The sequence below is a fragment of the Vicugna pacos genome, chromosome 16 (genome assembly GCF_048564905.1).
Source record: "Vicugna pacos chromosome 16, VicPac4, whole genome shotgun sequence".
NCBI classification, from domain to species: domain Eukaryota; kingdom Metazoa; phylum Chordata; class Mammalia; order Artiodactyla; family Camelidae; genus Vicugna; species Vicugna pacos.
Window position 1 is genome coordinate 43,401,039 of NC_133002.1, and position 19,951 is coordinate 43,420,989.

The window sequence follows — 19,951 nt, forward strand, 5'->3', positions numbered from 1 at the left end:
CCTCCCGGCCGGCCTCGCGCGGGGCACCTTGGGAGCTGGGGGGGCGGCCTCCCCCAGCGGTGGGCGGGGCAGTGTTGCGTCGGGTTCTAATGACACGAGGACACGCCTCTCACGTCCCGGTGTCCTAGGCCCCTTTCCTCTCCGCCTTTCACCGTTTCGCGCTCATTGGAGAGTACCGCCTCTTCCCCCGGGCCGCGCCACCCAGAGCCCTCCGTGCGCTCAGGCCCCGCCTCTTACGGAAGCCGAGGCGGAAGGTCGGAATCCGGAAGAAAAACAATCGGGTGAGAGCGAGCTGGCCAGCACCTGCTACCCGAAGGGGGCCGATCGGGCCGGGACCGGCTGCGGCGAGGACACACGAGCCGGCCTGGCCACCGCGTGGGGACCATGGCAGCCACGAACCCACAGACCGAACCGAGAAGCAGGACGCTCAGGTGAGGAAGGCGGCTGCGGGCAGACCGGCCTGCTCCGGGTGGGGTCCCTGCCTCCGACCCACTTGGGGCTGAGGGTCCGGGGCAGAACCAGGCTGGGAGAGAAGGAGCCAGACCTGCGGGGCTGCTTCTAGTTCAGAGTCGTCTCACAATCTCCCAGGCCAGTATCAAGAGGGGTATGTTAGGCTCGAACCCCTCACCCATTTCAAACTCAGGCCGCCAAGCTCGTTCCCAATTGGACGCCCCAAGCAGATGTCCCAGTTTGCTTCTGGAGGAGGCAGCAGCGTTGGACTGTTTGAAGTTAAAGACAGAACAAAGCATTCTCTTCTTAGCTCTAGAGTAGAAATCTCGTTCTTACTTTTGATCAGCACATACATCATGGGGTCTGCCTGATCCCGTTGTGACCTCCTGAAATCCAAAATCAGATTTAGATGAGATCTTTAGTGAAGTGGTAATAGCCTGGTCCCATGCTTGCTCTTTAACTAGGAGCAACGCTAATCACCAACTTAGTGCAGGTCACGATGCAGGGATTTGCTGCTAATCATCGGATCTGAAAGTGGAAACAAGAAATCCTGACTTTGGCTCTCCATCCACTTAGAGCAGGTCCTTGGGAAAACAAGGAGCCTTGGACAGTAAAGGCTGCCTTCCTTAATCCTCTGTTGGACAGCAGGGGGAGATCGTAAACAAATGAAGCACAAAATCTCTGGCTGAGTGCCTAGGAAGGTGGTTTTTTTTTTATTGTTTTGTTGATATTCATAAGGAGGGGCAGGAAATTGCTTTAAGCTGGCTAGGAGTTTCTTCAAGTTGTGCTTTTTTAGAACATGGACCTCTAAGAACAGGGTCTGGTGGAGAAGAGATGTTTGGGGACATCCTGCCCTTTTTTCCCACCTCCCCACACCCCCATTCTAAATCTTCCACTGTTACAGGTTCTTCTCCTCATGGTGTGCCTAGAACTCACTGGAGGCTTGGTGGCTGTTTTTGATCTCTGCAGGATTTGTAGCCCCTGCCTGCTCTGTACTCAGCACAGTCTGGGGGCTTCCTGAGAGTATTGCTATAACTATTCAGTTGAAGAGATATGCAAGTCACTCCTTCCCCTGAGCCTCTGATGGGATCCAGTGTTCTTGAGAGCTGCTGATCTAGATCTGTTGCTTCCCTAGGGTTTATATGAAGCTGTGGTGGAGGATGTTATCCAACTGATGACTTTTCCCAAGAGGGTAGACTCTTGAGAGAGATGTTGAGAAACCTGTTATTTAGAATCTTCTTAAGCTCTCTGACACACTTGGCAGAATTGGTTGTGCTCCAGGGATCTGCTAGGAAGGAGTGAGGAAGGAAATGTGGTTTCATTATCACTGTTATTTTTGAAATTCCCCTGTCTTGCAGTCCTTAGGCCTCTCACATGGTGAAAACTGAACCTCCAGAATCTTTCTTGTGGTGGGAGGAACCCGTGGACTGAAGAGGGGCAGGTGGGAAGTTGCTGACTGAGCCATGGATGACTGCTGCAGTGTGGAGGGCTGGTAGAATTCATAAATTCCTGACTGTCCACCCCATCTGCACCCCTCCCCTTGCCTGACCCCGGCACCTTTGTGCCCACTTAGGCGGCTCTCTTGCTGTCAGCAGCATAGTGCTGCCAGGTGTTGGCAGCTGTGGGCCTGCTCGGAGGAGCCAATCCAGGGTAGGAATTTCCTGCTCCAGGGGATGGAGGTGAAGACGAAGGGCTTGTAGTTCCCTTCACTGGATGCAGAAACATGCATTTCCCATCCTGACAACAGTGGATTGTGGTGCAGCCATTTGCAGGCCCAGCCCCCTGCCAGTTACCTAGACGAGGTCCCATCCTTCCCCATGGCTTCCCTTCCCAGCATACACATCGTGACGTGGAATGTGGCCTCTGCAGCACCGCCTCCAGACCTCAGTGATCTGCTTCAGCTGAACAACCTGAACCTGAATCTGGACATATATGTCATTGGGTAGGTGTCCACAGGGCCCATCACCCATCACTGCATTCACGATCAGGTAAGCCTGACCAGTCCCAAGTTGTCCCCACGGGGAGCTGCTGTACCCTGTATGCCCTCACTCTGGAGTCTGTAGGCCAGAAGCTTTCAGCCTGCATCAGGGCCAGTCAGCGTCTTTTGTCCTGGGTCAATGATGGCCAGGGGTTGGCGATCAATAGCCAGGGGAGGGAGAGACCATGGTCATGAGAACCCAAGGTTAGAAAGTCAGCTGAGGGCAGTGCTAAATGTCTGCGACAGAGGCAGTGCCCTCCAGGCCAGAGGGAAGTCTCTGACCTGGGATGGGCAGTTTGCAGGAAATGAACTGTGGGATCATGAGCCTCCTTTCTGACACTGCCTTTGAGGACCCATGGAGCAGTTTCTTCATGGATGTGCTTTCCCCTCTGAGCTTCGTCAAGGTAACTCACAAGTTCATGGGTGGTTGGGAAATGTGTCTCACCTCTTATTACTAACCCCTAGTCCTTTGGTCTCCCACTCAGGCTTTCATGCTGTTTCCCTTTTATTTAAAGGCCCAAGCCTCAGTTGCACCTGGCTCCCTGGGGCTCCTGCCTGCCTGTTGTCTTTCTCGGGTAGCTGGAGCTGAGCTGGGACCCCAGGGACTAGTTTAACACCTTGATATTTTTCAGGTTGGGAAAACACGGGGAGGTACAGCGGGGCTTAGTAACACCTCAGGACCTACCCACCCCCAGCTGCCAATCTCTACTCCCATGCCCAGCCTGAAATCTCAGAGTACAATAATAATTGCCACCATTTATCGAGTGCTTGCTTGGTGTTAAGCATTATAAATAAGCTCTGTATATATGTTATTTAAAAATCTTAACTCTTCTGAAATATGGGTCTTCTGCAGATAAAACCAAGACTCAGAGGTCACACAGGCTCTCTGGGATTTGAATCCAGATCGTTCAAACTTCATAACCCATGTTCTTAACTACTGTCCTTTCTTGCTATACTGGTGATCCCTAAGGTTGATGGGCTGCTGGTACCAGAGGGTGTCCTCTGATTACAAGAGACATGCACCTTGAATTCTCAGGGGCCCAGAGGTTTGGAGAGGGGAGATAAATGTGGAGGAAAAGAGTTCTCAGTCTGAAGGGCCAGTGTTCTTTGGGAAATCTTTAGACCATAGGAGAATCTACAGGAAGGCTCTAGATTGTTGGATCTCACCTTTCTGCCCTATACACCCGAGGGGTGAAACACACTCCTATTCAAAACACCTCGAGTAGTGCTTCTTCGAAATACCAGAATTCCTCTTTTCCCTTCCCCGGGTGATTGGATTTCTTCAGAATTAATTGTGTTACCCTAATTTACCTAAGGGTGCTGAGGCACGAGCCATGAGTCCTCCAGAGGAGGGCAGAGTAGGGAGGAGGGCATACTAGATTTGGTCCTGCCACTGAGTCTGGAAGATGCCAGCCCCCAAGCCCTTGGCTCCCCCCAGATCAAACTTTGGTCTCTCCCTGCAGACTTGGAGCTGAATCTTCTTGGAGGGCAGAGCCACTTTTCTCTGACCACCCACTCCCTTCCCAAACCTGGAGGCCTCCTTGTACTTCAGCTAACTGACAAGGGATTGGTGGAATGGAATCAAGCCAAGGAAATTAGCTCATCTTGTGGCATAGACACAGCTCATTCTACCCATGCGGCCTCCTGAGAGCCTGGCACCCAAAGCAGATGACCCTCCTTCCCCCAGCCAGGAGTTGAGGGGCAAGCCCTGCCTGCAGCCTGTTCCTTGGGCTGGAAGCTGCCAGCCTTAGGTTGAGAAGCCTGGGGTTGACCCCCTTTGCGGGCTCCAAGGCTCTCAGCTGCCTCCCTCTAGTCCCTTCCTTAGCTCCTCCTCCTTCATTTCCTCCAATTAGCACTTCCCCTATAAGTCTCTGGCCTTTTCCCACAGCTCCACCCTTTCTCCCAATCCAAGCTTTCCTGCCCCACCCCCACCCTCATCCTCCTCGCCCCCTCGCCCCCTCCCTGCTCCTTCAGAAAGTGGACTGGTGCCTTTGTGGATTAATATTAAGCTTGAAACTCTTCCTGAATCTTTATCAGTTCCCTGGGGGTTAGTCCCTCAGAGTCCAGCCCTACCCCCACTTCCATGGTCCTATATACACATGAAGGGGAAGGGCCCAGACTCGGGGTGGAGAGTGAGGTGGGGGACACATTTATAGCAATCTCTGCCCAACCCTAGGTTCTCACGCCTCCCTCACTCAGTCCTGGGTTTGGGGTTCCCCCTGCTTTGATTCCTTCACTGTGCCAGGGCTCCTGGCCTGCGGGATCAAGTTTCATAATTCCTGGAAGGCCCCAGTACATGCTCCCCACCCGGGGATTTCCTCCTTGGCCTCTGCACCTCATGCTCCGGAAATAGCTACTTGGATAGTGGGTGTAGACAGCCTGAAGCTGAGAGAGGGTCACTGGCCATTCCTACCCCGCCTCCGTGGCCACAGAGAGCAGGGATTTTGACAGTCCTGGTCCTTTGACTTTGTTATCCAGGTGGTCCTTCTGGTTCCTTAGTCTCCTTGAGCCTTAAGTCCTTCATCTGCAAAACAAGGACAGTGCTTCCCGAAAGGGTGGGCGAAGAGATATAATGCGATAGGAAGCGCGTCAGGAGACCGAGGCTGTTCTCCCTGTTCTCCCGAGCCTGCAAACGTGTCCTCTGTCCGCTCATCCCCTCTGCGATGCCTTCATAGACACCAACTGCCGACAGTCTGTGTTATTTTTTGGTAGCATCTTCTTAATTTCTTTCTACTCAACTCTAATGTACGGAGAAGTTAAGTGTAGTTTGATAGATTTTTATATGTATATGCAGCCTTGTCACCACCAGTTAAATCAAGATACAGAATATTTCCATACCCTAGAAGGTTCTCATGTTCTTTCCCTGCATTTACTTTCAAGAATCCTTAAACCAAAAAATAATAGGTGCCAGTTAACCAAGCATCCTTGAGACAGATTCTTGCTTTATCAATGAGAAAATAGGCTGAGACTTGCCCAATATCAAATACTAAGTGCCCGAGCTAGGATAGATCCTGCCCCTTAGCCTCCGTTCATCTTTGAGCATCTGTGAAATTCTTCTGAGCCCTGGCCCACGGTACTTGTAGGACCTCAGAAAGGTATCGGAGAGAAAAGCACCTGACCATGCCTGGGGCTGGCACTGAGTCAGCGCCTTTCTGTTGGCAGGGTCCCTGTCAGCCTTGTCTTCTCTGTCCTCCACCCCCTAGCCCAGGGGCAGAAACTGAAACTTGCTTAGCTCCCACGTGCATCATTTGGCAGCTGAGACTCAAATTGAGATGCCATAGACCCCTGGGTCAGGGCATCCATGTGGCTCAGGTCTCGAGAGCGCCCAGCACAGCGCCTGGCAGGGACATGAATGACCAGTGCCCCTCTGTCCTGCAGGTCTCCAGTGTCCGCATGCAGGGGCTTCTGTTACTGATCTTTGCCAAGTATCAGCATTTGCCCTTTATACAGATCCTGTCTACTAAATCCACCCCCACTGGCCTCTTCGGGTACTGGGTAAGGACTAAGCTGTTATCTGATTAAAGAGTTGGGAGGCCTCCTATCACTGGGCTGGGAAAAACTGGAAGCTTTAGAGCTGGGCAAATGAAAAAGGGGGTGAAATGAATCTTGGCACCCTGTCCAGGCCAGTGCCCTGCAAAGCTACCTCCCTGCCTCAGGGGGGCTTAGCATCCCCAAGGCTGTTGGGTGAGCTGGGCTCTGGGGTTGGAGAGGCCACTCTGGGGAACTAAGCATCTGGCCCTAGGAGATCCCGCAGGAGGTGAGACCATCACCTCAGGCCTAAGGCAGGAAAAGAGAAGTGTGGCCCACCCAGAGCAGCTTCCCACCCTTCTGCCCACCTGTCCTACCAGGGGAACAAAGGGGGCGTCAACATCTTCCTGAAGCTTTATGGCTACTATGTCAGCATCATCAACTGCCACCTGCCCCCCCACGTGGCCAACAATGACCAGCGGCTGGAACACTTTGACCGGATCCTGGAGATGCAGAATTTTGAGGCACAGGATATCCCCAACATCCTGGACCACGAGTGAGCGTGCCGTTGTGAACTACCGCCTTGTCCTTCTCCCCATGCCAGCCCAGGCGAGCGTGCTCTGCCAGGTCACTGCTCCCCAGCCAGAGGCAGTCTGTGCTCCATCCCTGCCCTCTCCCAGCCTCTTCCCTGATGCCCCATCTGCTTTCCTGTCCAGCTTTGCCTACCTGGGGTCTGGGGCCCCTTCCCTTACCCTAGCCCCTCTGTCCTGCCTGGAAACCCTGGACACTCTGAACATCCTAGGTCAGGATCCTCCGTGGTTCCCTGGAAGGGCTGGTTATCGCCTTGCCTGGTGTCCAGTTGAGGGAGAGGGAGGGAGGGCTAGAGTCTGCTCCATATTTGCCACTTGTCCCCCAGGACTGGTCTCTTCGGCTTAAATGGTGGGGTGGGGGCCATGAGAACAGTCCTGTTGGGCCCACGCAACTTGTCTTCACCTGATCCTCTGCCAGCATCTGGCTTCTCACCCACCTCCTCGAGCTTTCCATTCTCCAGCAGCCCTGCAGTGAGCAGGCCAGAGCCCCCAGTTGCCCTCCCTTCTCTGACCTCATCACAAACCCTCAGGCCACCTGCCTTCCTTTCTTTCTGAAGCCTCATCCTCTGGTTTGGAGACATGAACTTTCGGATCGAGGACTTTGGGTTGCACTTTGTCCGGGAATCCATAAAAAATCAATTCTACAGTGACCTGTGGGAGAAGGATCAGGTATCCAGTGATGGGAGGGCCCTGAGGGGTGGTCTGAGCCCCTTATAGGGGTCAACATGAGATGTGAGGGGTTCCCTAGTGCCTCTTCTTTGCCAAGCCTCTGTTCCCTGGCAGGGAGGAACCTAAGAGGTCTTCACACCTGGTGGTGGGGCAGCCAGTCCTGTCGCGGCCTGGTCTCCACCTGGGGGTCCTGGGGCACAGCCGCTGGTTGTGCGTGCGAGTAGGGAGTGAGAAGGGCTTTGACCTGCCGTGGATGCCAAGATACCAGCCCGCTTGTGTCCTGGGTGCTGAGGCTGCCGCTGGGGCAGTGAGGAAATGACATGGCGTGGTTTGATTCTTGTCCCACTGTGATGGCGTGTGCTGATCCCTTGAATGGAGTGTGGTGTTGGGCCGTGGGGTCAGGCCTGTTGGGAGATGGGATCTTGCCTTTCTCTCCAGCTCAGCATTGCCAAAAGACATGACCTGCTGCTCCGGGAGTTCCAGGAGGGCCCCCTGCTCTTCCCGCCCACCTACAAGTTTGATAAGAACTCCAACACCTATGACACCAGGTGAGGGGACTCCACTAGAGAGGATCAGCTTGTCGCAGATCTGGAATTAGCCCATGAGGAGGAAATGGGAGGTGAGGGGCCTGGAAGTCAAATTATGCTGGCCCCAGTGGCAGCGGGAGCTGCATCAGAACAGAAGTATTAGGGAAGCAGGAATAGATCCAGTCATCACCTCTCAGGGGTGGAACCCCCTGCTGACTGTGGGAGGGGTCCTAGACTGTCCTCAGAGACAGCAGGAAGGGAGGACAGAGACAGCAGGAAGGGAGGACAGAGACAGCAAGAAGGGGGTTGGGGGTGGGGCAGATAGAACCAAAGGAGAAGGGAGGACCGCTGACTCCTGACTCGGGAGGGACTTATTTCAGCATTCTGGGAACCCCTCTCCCCACTCCCCAGGTCTTTCTGGTCTTCCCCTACAGGGGCCAGAAATCTTGCCCTGCCCCAGCAATGAGTGGGTTGGCTACCACTCAGGCAGATGAAGTAGTGCTGCTAGGGGAGCGTTCATGGGGAACAGTACAAAGATCCTGCCTCTACTAGTTAGAAGTGCAGCTCTGCCCTTCATCAGCTACGTGACGCTGGACATCGTATTTCAGCCTCAGTTTTGTCATCTATAAAATGTGGGTGATAACAGTACCTACTTCATGGGGCTGAGGATTAAATGAGACACTGCATATGCTTAGCCCACCGCCTGGCGCCCAGTATGCACTATGATAACTGCTGTTGTTATTTTGAGATACATGTCTTCAGATGGTTGTTTTACTGAAAACCTTTCTAAGAAGCTTAGAAGGGGCCAGGTAACCACCAAAACCTTGTGGTTGGGCAGAGGGACAAGAAGTCCTTGGCCTGATTTAGGGCAAGGGTTCTGATCTCTTTGAAGAAAAAGAATCCCCTACCTGTTACAGTCCTTTTCATGTCACCTGGAGCAGCTCCTTCGTGGGTTCCCCTAGCAGGACTATCTTAGGTGGGAGGAGGAGATACCTTCGAGGGCATCCAGGCCTCTGGGATTTAGAGGGGGAGTAGGTGTCTCCACAGCCAAGCCAAGGGGACAGGCAGAGCTGCTGGCCAGTGCTGGAAGTGGCATGGCAGAGCCACAAGGTCCCCACCGGGGAAGAAGGAGAGCATGAGCCATGTCAGGAGTGTGGAGCAAGACGGAGTGGAGTGGTGGCTGGGGCAGTGCACACAAGACGAGACCACAAACACTGGTAACAGGGTCCAACCTGGGCAGCAGTGCAAGCCAGAAAGAAGGTGAGAGGGCAGGCTCCTGCTGGCCCGCTGGCTTGGGTCCACAGCTGCCAGTCTCCCCAGCCGTCCATTGGAAATGAGGGTCATCATGCAAATTGTAAGGCCTCAGGGGTCAGGCTGGGGCCTTGGAGGCTGGGACCTTCCACCAATTGACTTCAGAACCTCACTTGCCAGCAGGAAAAGCGCTGCTGACAGGCCATGTGGCCAGGTGTCCCTTTGCCCACCCCCACCCCCAGGTGCAGGAGGGAAACCTTCAGGAGACTGGAAGTCATAGAGGTTGGGTAGAGAGGCTGAGATGTTCTTCCCCAGGTGGCTCAGCTAGTGATGGCAGAGCCAGAGTAACTCTGTTACCCACCATGCTCTCCTCTAACCCATGGTGTCTCCGAATTCACAGCCAGTTTGCCCGCAGCTGCAGCAGAAAGGAGACCACGATTGGGATGGCAGAGGCTTGTAAGGAGGAGGCATATCCTTATTTCCATGTAACAGATACAATCACCCTGTGACTGAGCACTTCCCGTGGACCAGGCATTGTACAAACTGCCTAGCCTGCATCACTTCACTTAATTCCTACCAGAGCCTCATTAGGTGGACATCGTTGATAATGAGTTTTTACAAATAAGGAAACTGTGAGTCTCGGAAGATTTAAGTAGGGTGGTAGCAGAGTAAGTGATGGAGCAAGAATTTGAACTTGAGTTTGTGTGAATCCACACTCATGTGCCTCCCCTTGCCTGGAGCCCAGGAAATGAAGGAATGTCTGGACAGGAACAGGGGGCATTACAGGGGGACATCATAACTGAAATATTCCCAGCTGAGAGTTCCTGTGGTGGGCAGGGCCTGAGCCCCACATAGGGAACAGAAACATTCCTGTCTAATCAGTCTGTTACTCATCCTTGAAAATACAGTTCAGACATCATCTCTTCTGGAAAGCCTTCCCTGACCCTTGCCTGTTTCACTGAGAGTTCCCTCCTGCCTTTACGCTGCCTACAAACCATGCACACACTATGCTTTCAGTGTTGCTGTGTTTTTTTTTTTAATTAGTGTTTTTGTTTGTTTTTTGGCAGGGAGAGGGAATTGGAGGTAATTTAATGTATTTATTTATTTATTTTCTTATTTAATTTTTTTTTTTAAACGGAGGCACTGGGGATTGAACCCAGGGCCTCATGCACGCTAAGCATGCACTCTACCAGTGAGCTATACCCTCCCCCCCCAGTGTTGCTTTTAAGACACAGTGTGTCTTTCTTGCTGCACTATGAATGCCCAGAGCACAGAGACTGGATCTGATTTATGACGACCGTCCCTGGTATGTAGCATAGTGCCTGGCATATGTTTGAACTGGGAGCCTGAGAGGACAAAAGGAAAAGATATGGTATTTAAGGAGCAGCCAGTCTAGTAGAGGGACCCACCCAGAGCAAGAGAGCCAAAGAAACACTCTCAAGCCCAGGAGTTGGCTGATAGAAGTTTCCAGAACTCAGTGTGGAAGCACTGAAGGAGGTTGAAGCAAGTGGTGAGGAGGCGGGCGGCTGAGGCCAGGAGGAGTCAACGAGAGTTGTTGTCAGGGAGGCAGCAGAGCTGGCAGAAGGAAGGGCAGGCATTCTGATCAGTCAGCAGCGCTGCCGAGAGGCACCTTGAGTGGAGCTGGCGAGGCTGTGAGGGCGTTGTGCGCAGGGCATGTCCGCAGCTCGGCCCGGCCACGCGTCCCTGAGCCAAAATGTAATGAGAAACGAGGTCAGCTCCATTACAGGGGCGGGCCAAAGGGCTGAGGGCGGAAAATCCTGTTAAAGTCAGGGATTGCATTAGGGTTTTGTTACAGTCGACATGAACCCAGTCAGCCTCTCCACTAGGCCATGAGGAGAGGGTATTATGATCAATCTAGTCAAGGCTCGTGTCCAGAGTTCAATGAGACACTTAGAAGCCGTCTACAGGGAGCTGAGAGGAAAAGTGCTTTCAGACCTGAAAATGGAACACATCACTACTTTTGGGTCAGTAAGTTGGCTCAAATTTTCTAGGCTCTTAAGCCAAGAGAATCTTGCAGAGCTACATGGTTTTAAGTTTTAGAAAGTAAAGACTTAACTACAGGTATGCCTGGGAGATACAGCGAGTTGGTTCCAGACCACTGCAGCAAAGCAAATACCACAACAGAGAGTCACAGATTTTTTGATCTCCTGGTACATACAAAAGTTATGTTCACACTGTACTGTAGTTTGTTGAGTGTGCAATAGCTTTCCATCTTTAAAAAATGTACATACCTTAATTTAAAAATACTTTATTGGTAAAAAATTCTAACCATCATCTGAGCCTTCAGTGAATCATAATCTTTTCTCAATAGTGACAACAAAGATCACAGATCACCATAACAAATATAACAATAATGAAAAAGCTTGAAATATTGCAAGAATGACCAAAATGTGGCCCAGAGACAGGAGGTGAGCAAATGCTGTTGGCAAAATGGCGTCGACAAGCTTGCTATGTGCAGGGTTGCCACAAACCTTCAATGTTCAGAAAACACAGTATCAGCAAAGCACAAGAAGACAAGGTATACTTATAACCTCCACAAACAACTCTTAGACTCAGTCATGACCGTACAGCCCCAAAGCATTAGTGAGGCCCCGCTCTGGTAACGCACACTGGGAATTGGCCGCCACAGGGCAAGCTGGAGGAAACGGGTGCAGAGGAAGGAGTCAGCCACCTGGGCAAGTGGCCAGCCTCCATCTGGACAGGGTGACCTCGCTGAACTTCAGTGTCTTGTAGAAAGAGAACGATGTGGCCTGTAGCGTTCTCCCAGTGTAGAGAGGGTTAGCACGGTCCCCGGGGCACCCATCACAGTGCCTGATGCACAGGAGGCCCCCATGTTCAACTATTATTGTTATTAGGAGTGGAGAACTGGGATATATATATAATACTTAGTTTGTACATATTTATTTTGCCTACCTGTTCCTTGTCTTTTGTTTGTCAAGTGAGCTCCTCAGTGGCTTTCTCAATCCCATTTACCAGATCCCCAGCTGCTTGGCATGTAATAAAAGCTCAGTAAATCTCGTTGAAAGAAAGAACAATATGGGTGCCCAGTGATGAGTGTGGACCAGACCATGGAAAAGGAAGGAAGGGAAACAGGCTGAGGTACTGAGGAGGAAGGAGAGTCAAGCTGTGGTCAGGACTTGGGGAGGATGCTGACGGGACAGCAAGTGTGGGCTCTGGACCATAATGAAGTGGGGGAGGTTGCTTTGAAAGGGAGAGTGGTACATTCATATGGTTCATTACCAAGTTTTCAGAATTGCTAGGCACTGAATGTCCAAGGTTGGTTTGGAGATCTAGTCTATAGTCTCTGGGATGGAAATACCACATTCCAATGTCCCCTGAACCACTCCTCAGAAGAGTGAACGGTTGAAACAACCCCAGAGCCCTGAGCAGATGTGGTTTAGCCAGTTACCACTTCTTGACCACTCCCTCGGTGCTGTAATTTATTTAATCTTCACAGTGGCCCTTTGAAGTAAGTACTGTTATCACCCCATCTTAGAGTTGAAGAAACTGAGGCTTGGAGTGGTGATGTCACTTGCCCAGGGGCAGAGCCTTTTCTTTTTTTTTAAACTAGATTACTGGTTTCTTATAAAAGGATGTAACTCAGGAACCTGCAGATAGAAGAGATGTGTAGGGCAAGGTATGGGGGAAGGGTAGGGAGCATCCGTGCCCTCTCCAAGGGCGCCAGTCTCCCCAGATCTCCACGTAGTCACCACTCGAAACCACACCTGCGCTTTTTTTCCCCCATGGGCTGAAGTCCAAGTTTATTCCACTATATCAGGCTGACTCTCTCAACTGTGTCTTAAGAATCCAAGTACGGCGAGGGAGGGGATAGCTCAGTGGTAGAGCACATGCCTAGCATGCACGAGGTCCTAGGTTCAATCCCTAGTACCTCCATCAAAATAAATAAATAAACAAATAAAAAAACTAGTTACGTCCCTCCACAAAAAAAAAAAGAAAAAAGAATCAAACTAAGGGAATTTATAGGTGAGTACTTGACTGATGTATGCACCACAAAGTAAATAAAAGATAAAAAAATTCTGGCAATAGAAATTCTACTGCTAGAGAGTCTTAATGCCATTGGGAGGGTGCAGTGGGGAAATAAGTCTCAAAAAAATTTTTTAACATCCAGGCTGAAAAAAGTGGAAAAACTAAATTAAAAATAGATGACAGGGTCAAATCATCTGTCTTAAGGCCACCAGATTTAAACACACCTGCTATCAATGAACAGGGCCGAACCTTTCCCCAAATGATCTCTGATTCTGGAGGTGGAGTTCACCACCGAGGCACCATTCTGCCTCTGTTGCTGGGAAAGCGTATTGCTATTGAAGTGACCACAGTGTGTCGGAAATGTTTATTTAAAACAGTAAGTGGATAAAGCAGAAGGCAAAAATAGCATTTCAAACTGATTATAAGCATATGAAACTGTATACGTTAAGATTGGACAGGAAGGGAGGAAGATATAGCTCAGTGGTAGAGCGCATGCTAGCATGCATGAGGTCCTGGGTTCAATTCCCAGTACCTCCCTTACATACATAAATAAGCCTAATTACCTCCCCCCCCACCAAATAAATTTTTAAAAAAGGAGAAGAAGCAGCAGCTACCACTTAAAAAAATAAAAGTTTAAAAATGATTTAAAAAATTGGGCACGTTTTTGAGAAGAGAGATTGAGCTTGGGGATTTTTAGTTATTTGGGTTTCACAAGCGCTTGCTGAATACCTACTATGTGCCAGGCTCTGTACCAATGCTAAGGACACACAGGAGACTCCAAGAGCCAGTCCTCACCTCTGAGTTCACACTCTGACAGGCTGACTGGGAAACAGAAAACTGCAATATAATTTAATAGTAGAAGCTCTCATGTAAGATGCTTTGGAAGCAGAGGGGTCAGGGATGGCTTTATGACAAAAACAGCACTAGAGCTGGGCCTCTCCGTGTGAAGAGGAAGTTCCAGGCAGCAAAACCTGCCAGAGTAAAGGTCCAGAGGCTTGAGAGTCAGCAAGGTGAGGCGGGTCTGGGGCAGCGGTGGGAGATGAGGTTGGAAGGAGGGTCAGGCTCCTGGGTGCCTGGAAGCCATGCTTGGAGACTTGAGCTTTATTCTGGAGGCAGTGACAACTCCTTAAAGGTTTTAAAATAGGAATCATGTAAGCAGGTGGTCCCTCGGGGAAGCTGGTGAGTGAGGAACAGGCAGAAGGTCTTTCCCCTGACTCTCGAGAACAAGGAACCGTAACAGCTAGTGTCTACAGAGAGCTTATTTTGTCCCAAGCATTGTGCTTGGTTTTTTGTGCTTTATCTCATTTAAACATCTCAGCACCCCTATGACGTAAGTACTGTTTTTATCTCCATTTTACAGGTGAGGAAGCTGAGGCCTAAGAGAGGTTGGCCCGCTGATAAAGGGCACTGGCTCTGTGGTCACACTGCCTGTGTGTGACTTGAGTCCTGGCTCCACCACTCAGTGCCTGTGTGACTTTGGGAAAGTTACTTTCCCTCTAAGACTCAGTTTCTCCACCTGTGAAGAGTGAAGTAAATGGTACTGATCACAGGCACGTAGTGCACATTCCCTAAATGCTTCCCTTTCCTTTCCTAAGGTCACGTCTTTAGTACTGGGGAAGCCAGATTCCAGCTCATTCCATCTGACTCCAAAATCCAAACCTCAGCTTCTTTGATCTTCTCCTACTCTGGTTCAAGAAATAAGAGAGGCTCTAAATGGAATGTTCTGAGTCACAATTTGATTCAGAGAAATGCAGAATAGACTGAAGGTCCTTGGCTGAGTCTGACAGAGGCAGCATACTTGTGACTCTGTTGGGCACCATACCCTCTGCTGCCCTCTGGGCCCCGGCTCCAGCCCAGGGCTCTCTTGGCTGCTGACAGGTGCTGGTGTGAGGGGCTCCAGGAAGCTCGCCTGCCAACTCTTTCTCATCTTCCCACTCTTCCTCTTCCCCCACCCAGTGAGAAAAAACGCAAGCCTGCGTGGACTGACCGCATCCTGTGGCGGTTGAAGCGGCAGCCCCAGGGTGGCTTCCACACCCCCAGCCTGTCAGCCCCTCACTTCTCCCTGTTTCTGAGGAGCTACGTCAGCCACATGATGTACAGCATCAGTGACCATAAGCCCGTCACCGCCACCTTTGAGTTGGAGGTAACTTCCGGGCTGCCCGGCACTTGGCAGAGGAGCAGCCATGCTGGGCCCCGTCCCCACACCCTCCCGCCCTGGGTTCTCATGTCAACAGATCCCCCAGGGGGAGACCTGTAGGAGAACATGATTGCCTTTCCTCCCAGGTCAGGTATCCCAGCTCTTCTTGGGAACTGTTGATGGCTCTGTCTGTCAAAAATGTGTTCAAACCCTTTGTCAATAGGTTTCCATTTCCTCCTATTCCTGTCCCTTGAGGCTCCTGAGTTCCATTATGCTTATTACCTACCATGTGAAGTACGACTTCCTTTCATTTGTCCTAAACCTACCTGGATCAGGTTGCAAAGGGAGCCCCCTCCATCCTTGTGTCTTGCCGTCTAATGACCAAGACGGTGATGACCTCCTTTGAGCTACTGGTTGCCCGCAGCCTTCACCTTTTCATACTATTTGCCTGTCTTTATACCGTTGTGTCCCTCCACCTGCCTGTAGCTGTTCTCACCAGAGGTCCCCAAATTGGATTTAGGCCTGTGGGTCAGGAACTCTGGAGGCCTGACAGCAGCTACCTGGCTTCTTTCTTCAACCTGTCAGCAACTCCCACAATCTCCCCCACCCTACCCCCACCCTCACCCTCCAGCACTCAGCTCTCTGTTTGGTTACCCATTGGGCCCCCGGGCCCATCCTCCCTGGCAGGGCGTGCTACCCCTGACAAGCCCTTGGCTCTTTCTCTTTCCAGCTGGCCAGCCCAGGTCTGATACTCTCAGGGCAGCCTAGTGGAAGTCCTATGTCCACCCTCCTGGTGCTCCTCCTCCCCCACTGACCTGTTGGAAGGGCACAGTTAAAACATTTGTCTCAGAGAAGGGAATGATGCTGTGGGATTTCAACCCCCTTCCCACCCCTGTGTGTAGCTGAAGCCATTGGTATCTGCCCCACTGATCACCCTGCTCCCCGAGGGCCTGTGCACCATGGAGAATGACCTGTTGATCAGCTACTTCTTGACCACAGACTTCCCCAGCAGCCCCTGGGACTGGATCGGACTGTACAAGGTGACGTGGGCTGGGCAGGGTGCCCACCAACCACAACCCCCCCCCCAGGTTTATTGGTTCTGAGGGCTCCTGGGAGCTGGGCACAGAGACTGGAGAGTTCACCCCCATTCACCCCAGGGGTCCTTGCCCACCTTGGGGCTGGCAGTGAAAGGGAGGGGGCAGATGGTACGATGACCAGACCTAGAACGAGACCATCCTCTCCTTAGGACTTGATGTGAGTCCTGTGTTCTCCCAGACCACTGACCGCCCGATCCCCCTTCCACAGGTGGGGCTGCGCCACATTAATGACTACGTGTCTTATGTCTGGGTTGGGGACAACCAGGTCTCCTTCAGCGATGAGCTGATCCAGGTACCTGCCCCCTTTCCTGAGATAGGTATTCTACATCTCCAGCAGGTAGACTTGCCTGAGCTCTCCTCTTGAGTTCTGGAAGGAACAGAGAGCTGGATACCTTGTGCCTGAGAGCCAGGTGGGGCCTGGGGCCATTAAGGTGACCCCCTTCCTGTCTGTCCTCCCCTTCAGGTATACATCAACATCAGCGATATCCCTGAAACTGAGGAGCAGTTTCTCCTTTTTTACTATAGCAACAACCTGCATTCTGTGGTGGGGATCAGCAAGCCCTTCAAGGTAAAGGGATGCTGGTGGGTAAGAGGGAGGGTAGCACAGAAGACTTGAGCCCATCACCATCGGTTCTCCAAGGCCACGGGCAAAGGATCCCACCCCTATGATGGAGCCACAGAGGTTGGGGAAGGGGGAGATGGAAGGCACAGCCCCCTCTGCTCCTCAACTGTTTTGTTTTTTAACAACTGTTTTATCACTGCAGATCCAGCCTCGCTCCTTCTTCCAGGAGGACCCACTGGATGCAGCCCAACCACAGATCTGAGCCGGGATGAGAGTGAATCCAGGGCAGAGGCCGGAGCTGGCAACCAGCTCTGCCCATCACTGCCAGGAGCGCTGGGGGCCGACCCAGCCTCCTGAGGAGGAAGCCAGCATCCTCCTCCTCCCAGGGCAGCTCTAGCCACACTCCTTTGCTCTCTGCAGTCCAGATCTCTGGAATAGGCCCCTTAAATACAGGTTCTTGTTGCTGAGGTGAAACCAGCTAGTTTGTCAACAGTGAAGAGCTAGAGACGGTGCACTGGATGTGGGAAGGACCCTCCAGCCTGCATTTCATTTCTTGATTTTCCCCACACACACTTCCAGTCCCGCCCAAGCAGGCCTGCCAGGCACATGCCCCATCTGGCACAGGCCTGCATTCTTGTCACGCCACCCTGGGCCTTAGGCTGCCTGAGAGGGGGAGATGCTCTCATTTGTACAGGCTGCCTAGACTGGTTGGTGCAAGCAGCATTGGGTTCCAGCAGTCTTGGCGTCTCATTGCCTGTCCCCCTGAGGGATGGGCAGAGGGTCTAGGATCCTTGCATTCAGCAGAAGCAAATGACTAAGTAGGAGGGGCCCTCCACCAGGCTCTTAGGTAGAGGACATAGGCAGGTTGATGTGTGTCCTGCCAGCAGCACCCCCCCCCCCTTCCTGTCTGACCCAGGAAGTTCCAGGGCCTTAGCAGAGAATGGGACCCAGGTTTGCTTCTGCTGGAGAGTCAGGCTCCATGCCCCTAACCTGCCCTCTTGTGAAGGGTGGGCAGATGGTAGAGGGACTGTGGCGACAGCCTTTTCCAGGGCAGTCCTTGCCCGGTCCAGCTCATGTGCCCCTACCCTTGCCTGCAGTCATTGGCCAGAAACCTGCCCTCTCTCTAGACTGCTCTGGGACCTTGAGCTGGGGCAGGCGAAGAAGATAGCCAGTCAAGGTGTTTGGAGAATCTGGCCCTGGGGAGTCTTCAGAGCTCATTCTCCAGGTGCTGTGTGAACACCTGCCCCACTCCCACCACTAGCCTCCAGCCACTAGTGACTCAATGGCCCTTCTTCCAGGAGAAGACACCTCAGGGAGCCTGTGCTGTGACTGTCATGCCATCCTATGACCTGAGACTGAGGGACACTTCAGTTGCTCCGCATTCATACTCCACCCTGGGAGCCATGAAGAACTGTCCCTATGGCTTCCAACGGGCCATGGCTGCCTGTGTTCTGTGTCTGTTGCATCGGCATAATTAGAAACCTGGCTTTTACACTTATGTGTGACTCCTTCATGATGGTGGTGGGAACGGGCAGGCTTGCTAGACTCCAGGACAAGGGCTGTGCTGGTGCAGACTAGACTTTCTATGTCTGAGGGTGGCAGATGTTGCCCAGATGAGAGTGGAATGAGGTTCTGGGATGGTGGCCCTCTAGGTCCCTGGCCCAGGTGGAGTGTGCCACCTATGCTGTTGGGCACTTCATTTACTCTTCTGCAAAGTAGAGTGGGTTTCTTGGAACTGATTTCAGAAAACATGCTCACTCTGCTCTCACTGGTTCATCCTTCCTCACTTGCCTCTCCCAACACCTTAGTCTTCAGCCTTGGTCCCAGGTTAAGCTATCGAAAAATGTCACTACCTCTTCTCTCTGCCCCACTTCTCCCCAGGTCCCCATGGTAACCTCTGTTCCTGCCCCCAACACACACACACCTGAGGAACCCTGAACTGTCAGACTTGCCCACGTCTGTCCTTCTCACATGCACAACCATTGTGGGTGTCGTGACACAGCCACCTTCATCTGCAGGCGGGGAAACCAAAGCTCAGAGAAGTGGTGTGACCCCTTTGAAGTTGCACAGGCAGCTGTGGTGTCATGCAGGATCAGAAACGGGAATGGGGTCAAGACCTGGGTTCGAATCAGAGTTCTAGCTCTACCCACATAGGAGTCTCAGTTGTCTGTAAAATACAAATAATATCCCAATTCACAAGATTATTGTGAGAGAACAATTGTAAAAAACCAAATCCAAAACAAAGCAACACTATTACCCAATTCTTCATTCTGATTAAATGTAGCCCTGGGGCTGGATCTCAGGGCTCCTGAGACTCTCCAGGGATCCCCCTGTTCCTCCTCCTGTTTGTGGGTCATGCCCACCTCTCCCCTTACCCCTTAAGTCTTCACATACTCCTACCCCCTGCCTCCCTCTGCAGGGAGCCGTGAGTCCAGCAGTGATTGAGAGGCGGGAAGGGGAAGTGGGGGTGCTCTCCCTCCTCTTGACCCCAGTCAGGATATGGCCGCTCTGGGCCCAGCCCTGACCCGCTGGGTGGAAACAGGAAATATGTGAGACTTGGTGTGCGCTGGTCTCTGCGCCTGGCTCCACGGCTGATAAGGGCCATTGTGTGGCCGCCGGGGATGATCCTGCCCTGGATAGATGTGCTTCCCGGAGGAAGGAAGGAAGCTTTGCTGGCCTTTCCGGGGCGGGGGAAGCTGAAGGGAGGGAAGGAGGGTGCCAGGGAGAAGGTGCCTGCCTGAGGGGCGTCAAGGCCAATGCAGGCCCACTGGACTCCACCCCTCCTGTGCCAGCATCTTCCTCTGGAAAGGTCGCTTTCCCCATCCACTTCCCCCTTCTCACTTCCTATAAGGAATGGCTGGAGACCCAAGGGCTCAGTCCCAGGCCAGGAAAGTGTCAGCTGTGATTTAGCAACAATAAAGATAGAAAAACAGGAACATTTGGGGGCAGGGAGCACCTGAGGGTGCTATGGAAAAGTAAGGGGCAAACAGGACTAAGGCTACCCACCGCCAAGCCACCCAGGGACCAGCATCCCAAGCGTTTGAGGCTCCAGAGGAGGATGGGACAGGGGCATCCTCACAGTACCCTCTTGCTTCTCCAGCCAGCCCCCTGTGCCCAAAATGGCCAGCCCTCAGCAGCCCTGGCTTCTCAAACTAGTAGGGGCACACCCACTACTGCAGGCAGGAGGCAAGCTGGGGGGACATGCAGGAGGGGC

The 19,951-nt window shown here is 52.3% G+C and overlaps 1 protein-coding gene across 4 annotated transcripts; it reads left to right on the plus strand.

The window, feature by feature from the left end:
- Positions 1 to 131: 131 nt before the first annotated feature.
- INPP5K (inositol polyphosphate-5-phosphatase K) lies at positions 132 to 18,229 on the plus strand. Of its 4 annotated transcripts, none has more exons than XM_031685379.2 (13): positions 133 to 431; positions 1,809 to 1,891; positions 2,285 to 2,392; positions 2,724 to 2,832; positions 5,807 to 5,923; positions 6,277 to 6,452; positions 7,044 to 7,155; positions 7,594 to 7,703; positions 14,898 to 15,084; positions 15,981 to 16,118; positions 16,384 to 16,467; positions 16,639 to 16,743; positions 16,940 to 18,229. In XM_031685379.2, exons 4-13 carry the CDS (start codon positions 2,734 to 2,736, stop codon positions 16,997 to 16,999), a joined length of 1,188 nt encoding a protein of 395 aa, XP_031541239.1. In that variant the 5' UTR covers positions 133 to 431; positions 1,809 to 1,891; positions 2,285 to 2,392; positions 2,724 to 2,733; the 3' UTR covers positions 17,000 to 18,229. The 4 variants fall into 4 exon arrangements, with proteins under 4 accessions (XP_072795159.1, XP_031541239.1, XP_006214496.1 ...); XM_006214434.4 differs by having other exon boundaries at positions 2,731 to 2,832; XM_006214432.4 differs by lacking the exon at positions 1,809 to 1,891.
- The last annotated feature ends 1,722 nt before the right edge of the window (positions 18,230 to 19,951 follow it).

Bases quoted from the DNA above. Each gene is read 5' to 3' on its own strand.
- INPP5K (XM_006214432.4), top strand. From the start codon at position 385: ATGGCAGCCACGAACCCACAGACCGAACCGAGAAGCAGGACGCTCAG. The intron at 7,156-7,593 runs GTATCCAGTGAT...CTTTCTCTCCAG, and splicing joins ACCTGTGGGAGAAGGATCAG to CTCAGCATTGCCAAAAGACA. The intron at 16,468-16,638 runs GTACCTGCCCCC...CCTCCCCTTCAG, and splicing joins TCAGCGATGAGCTGATCCAG to GTATACATCAACATCAGCGA.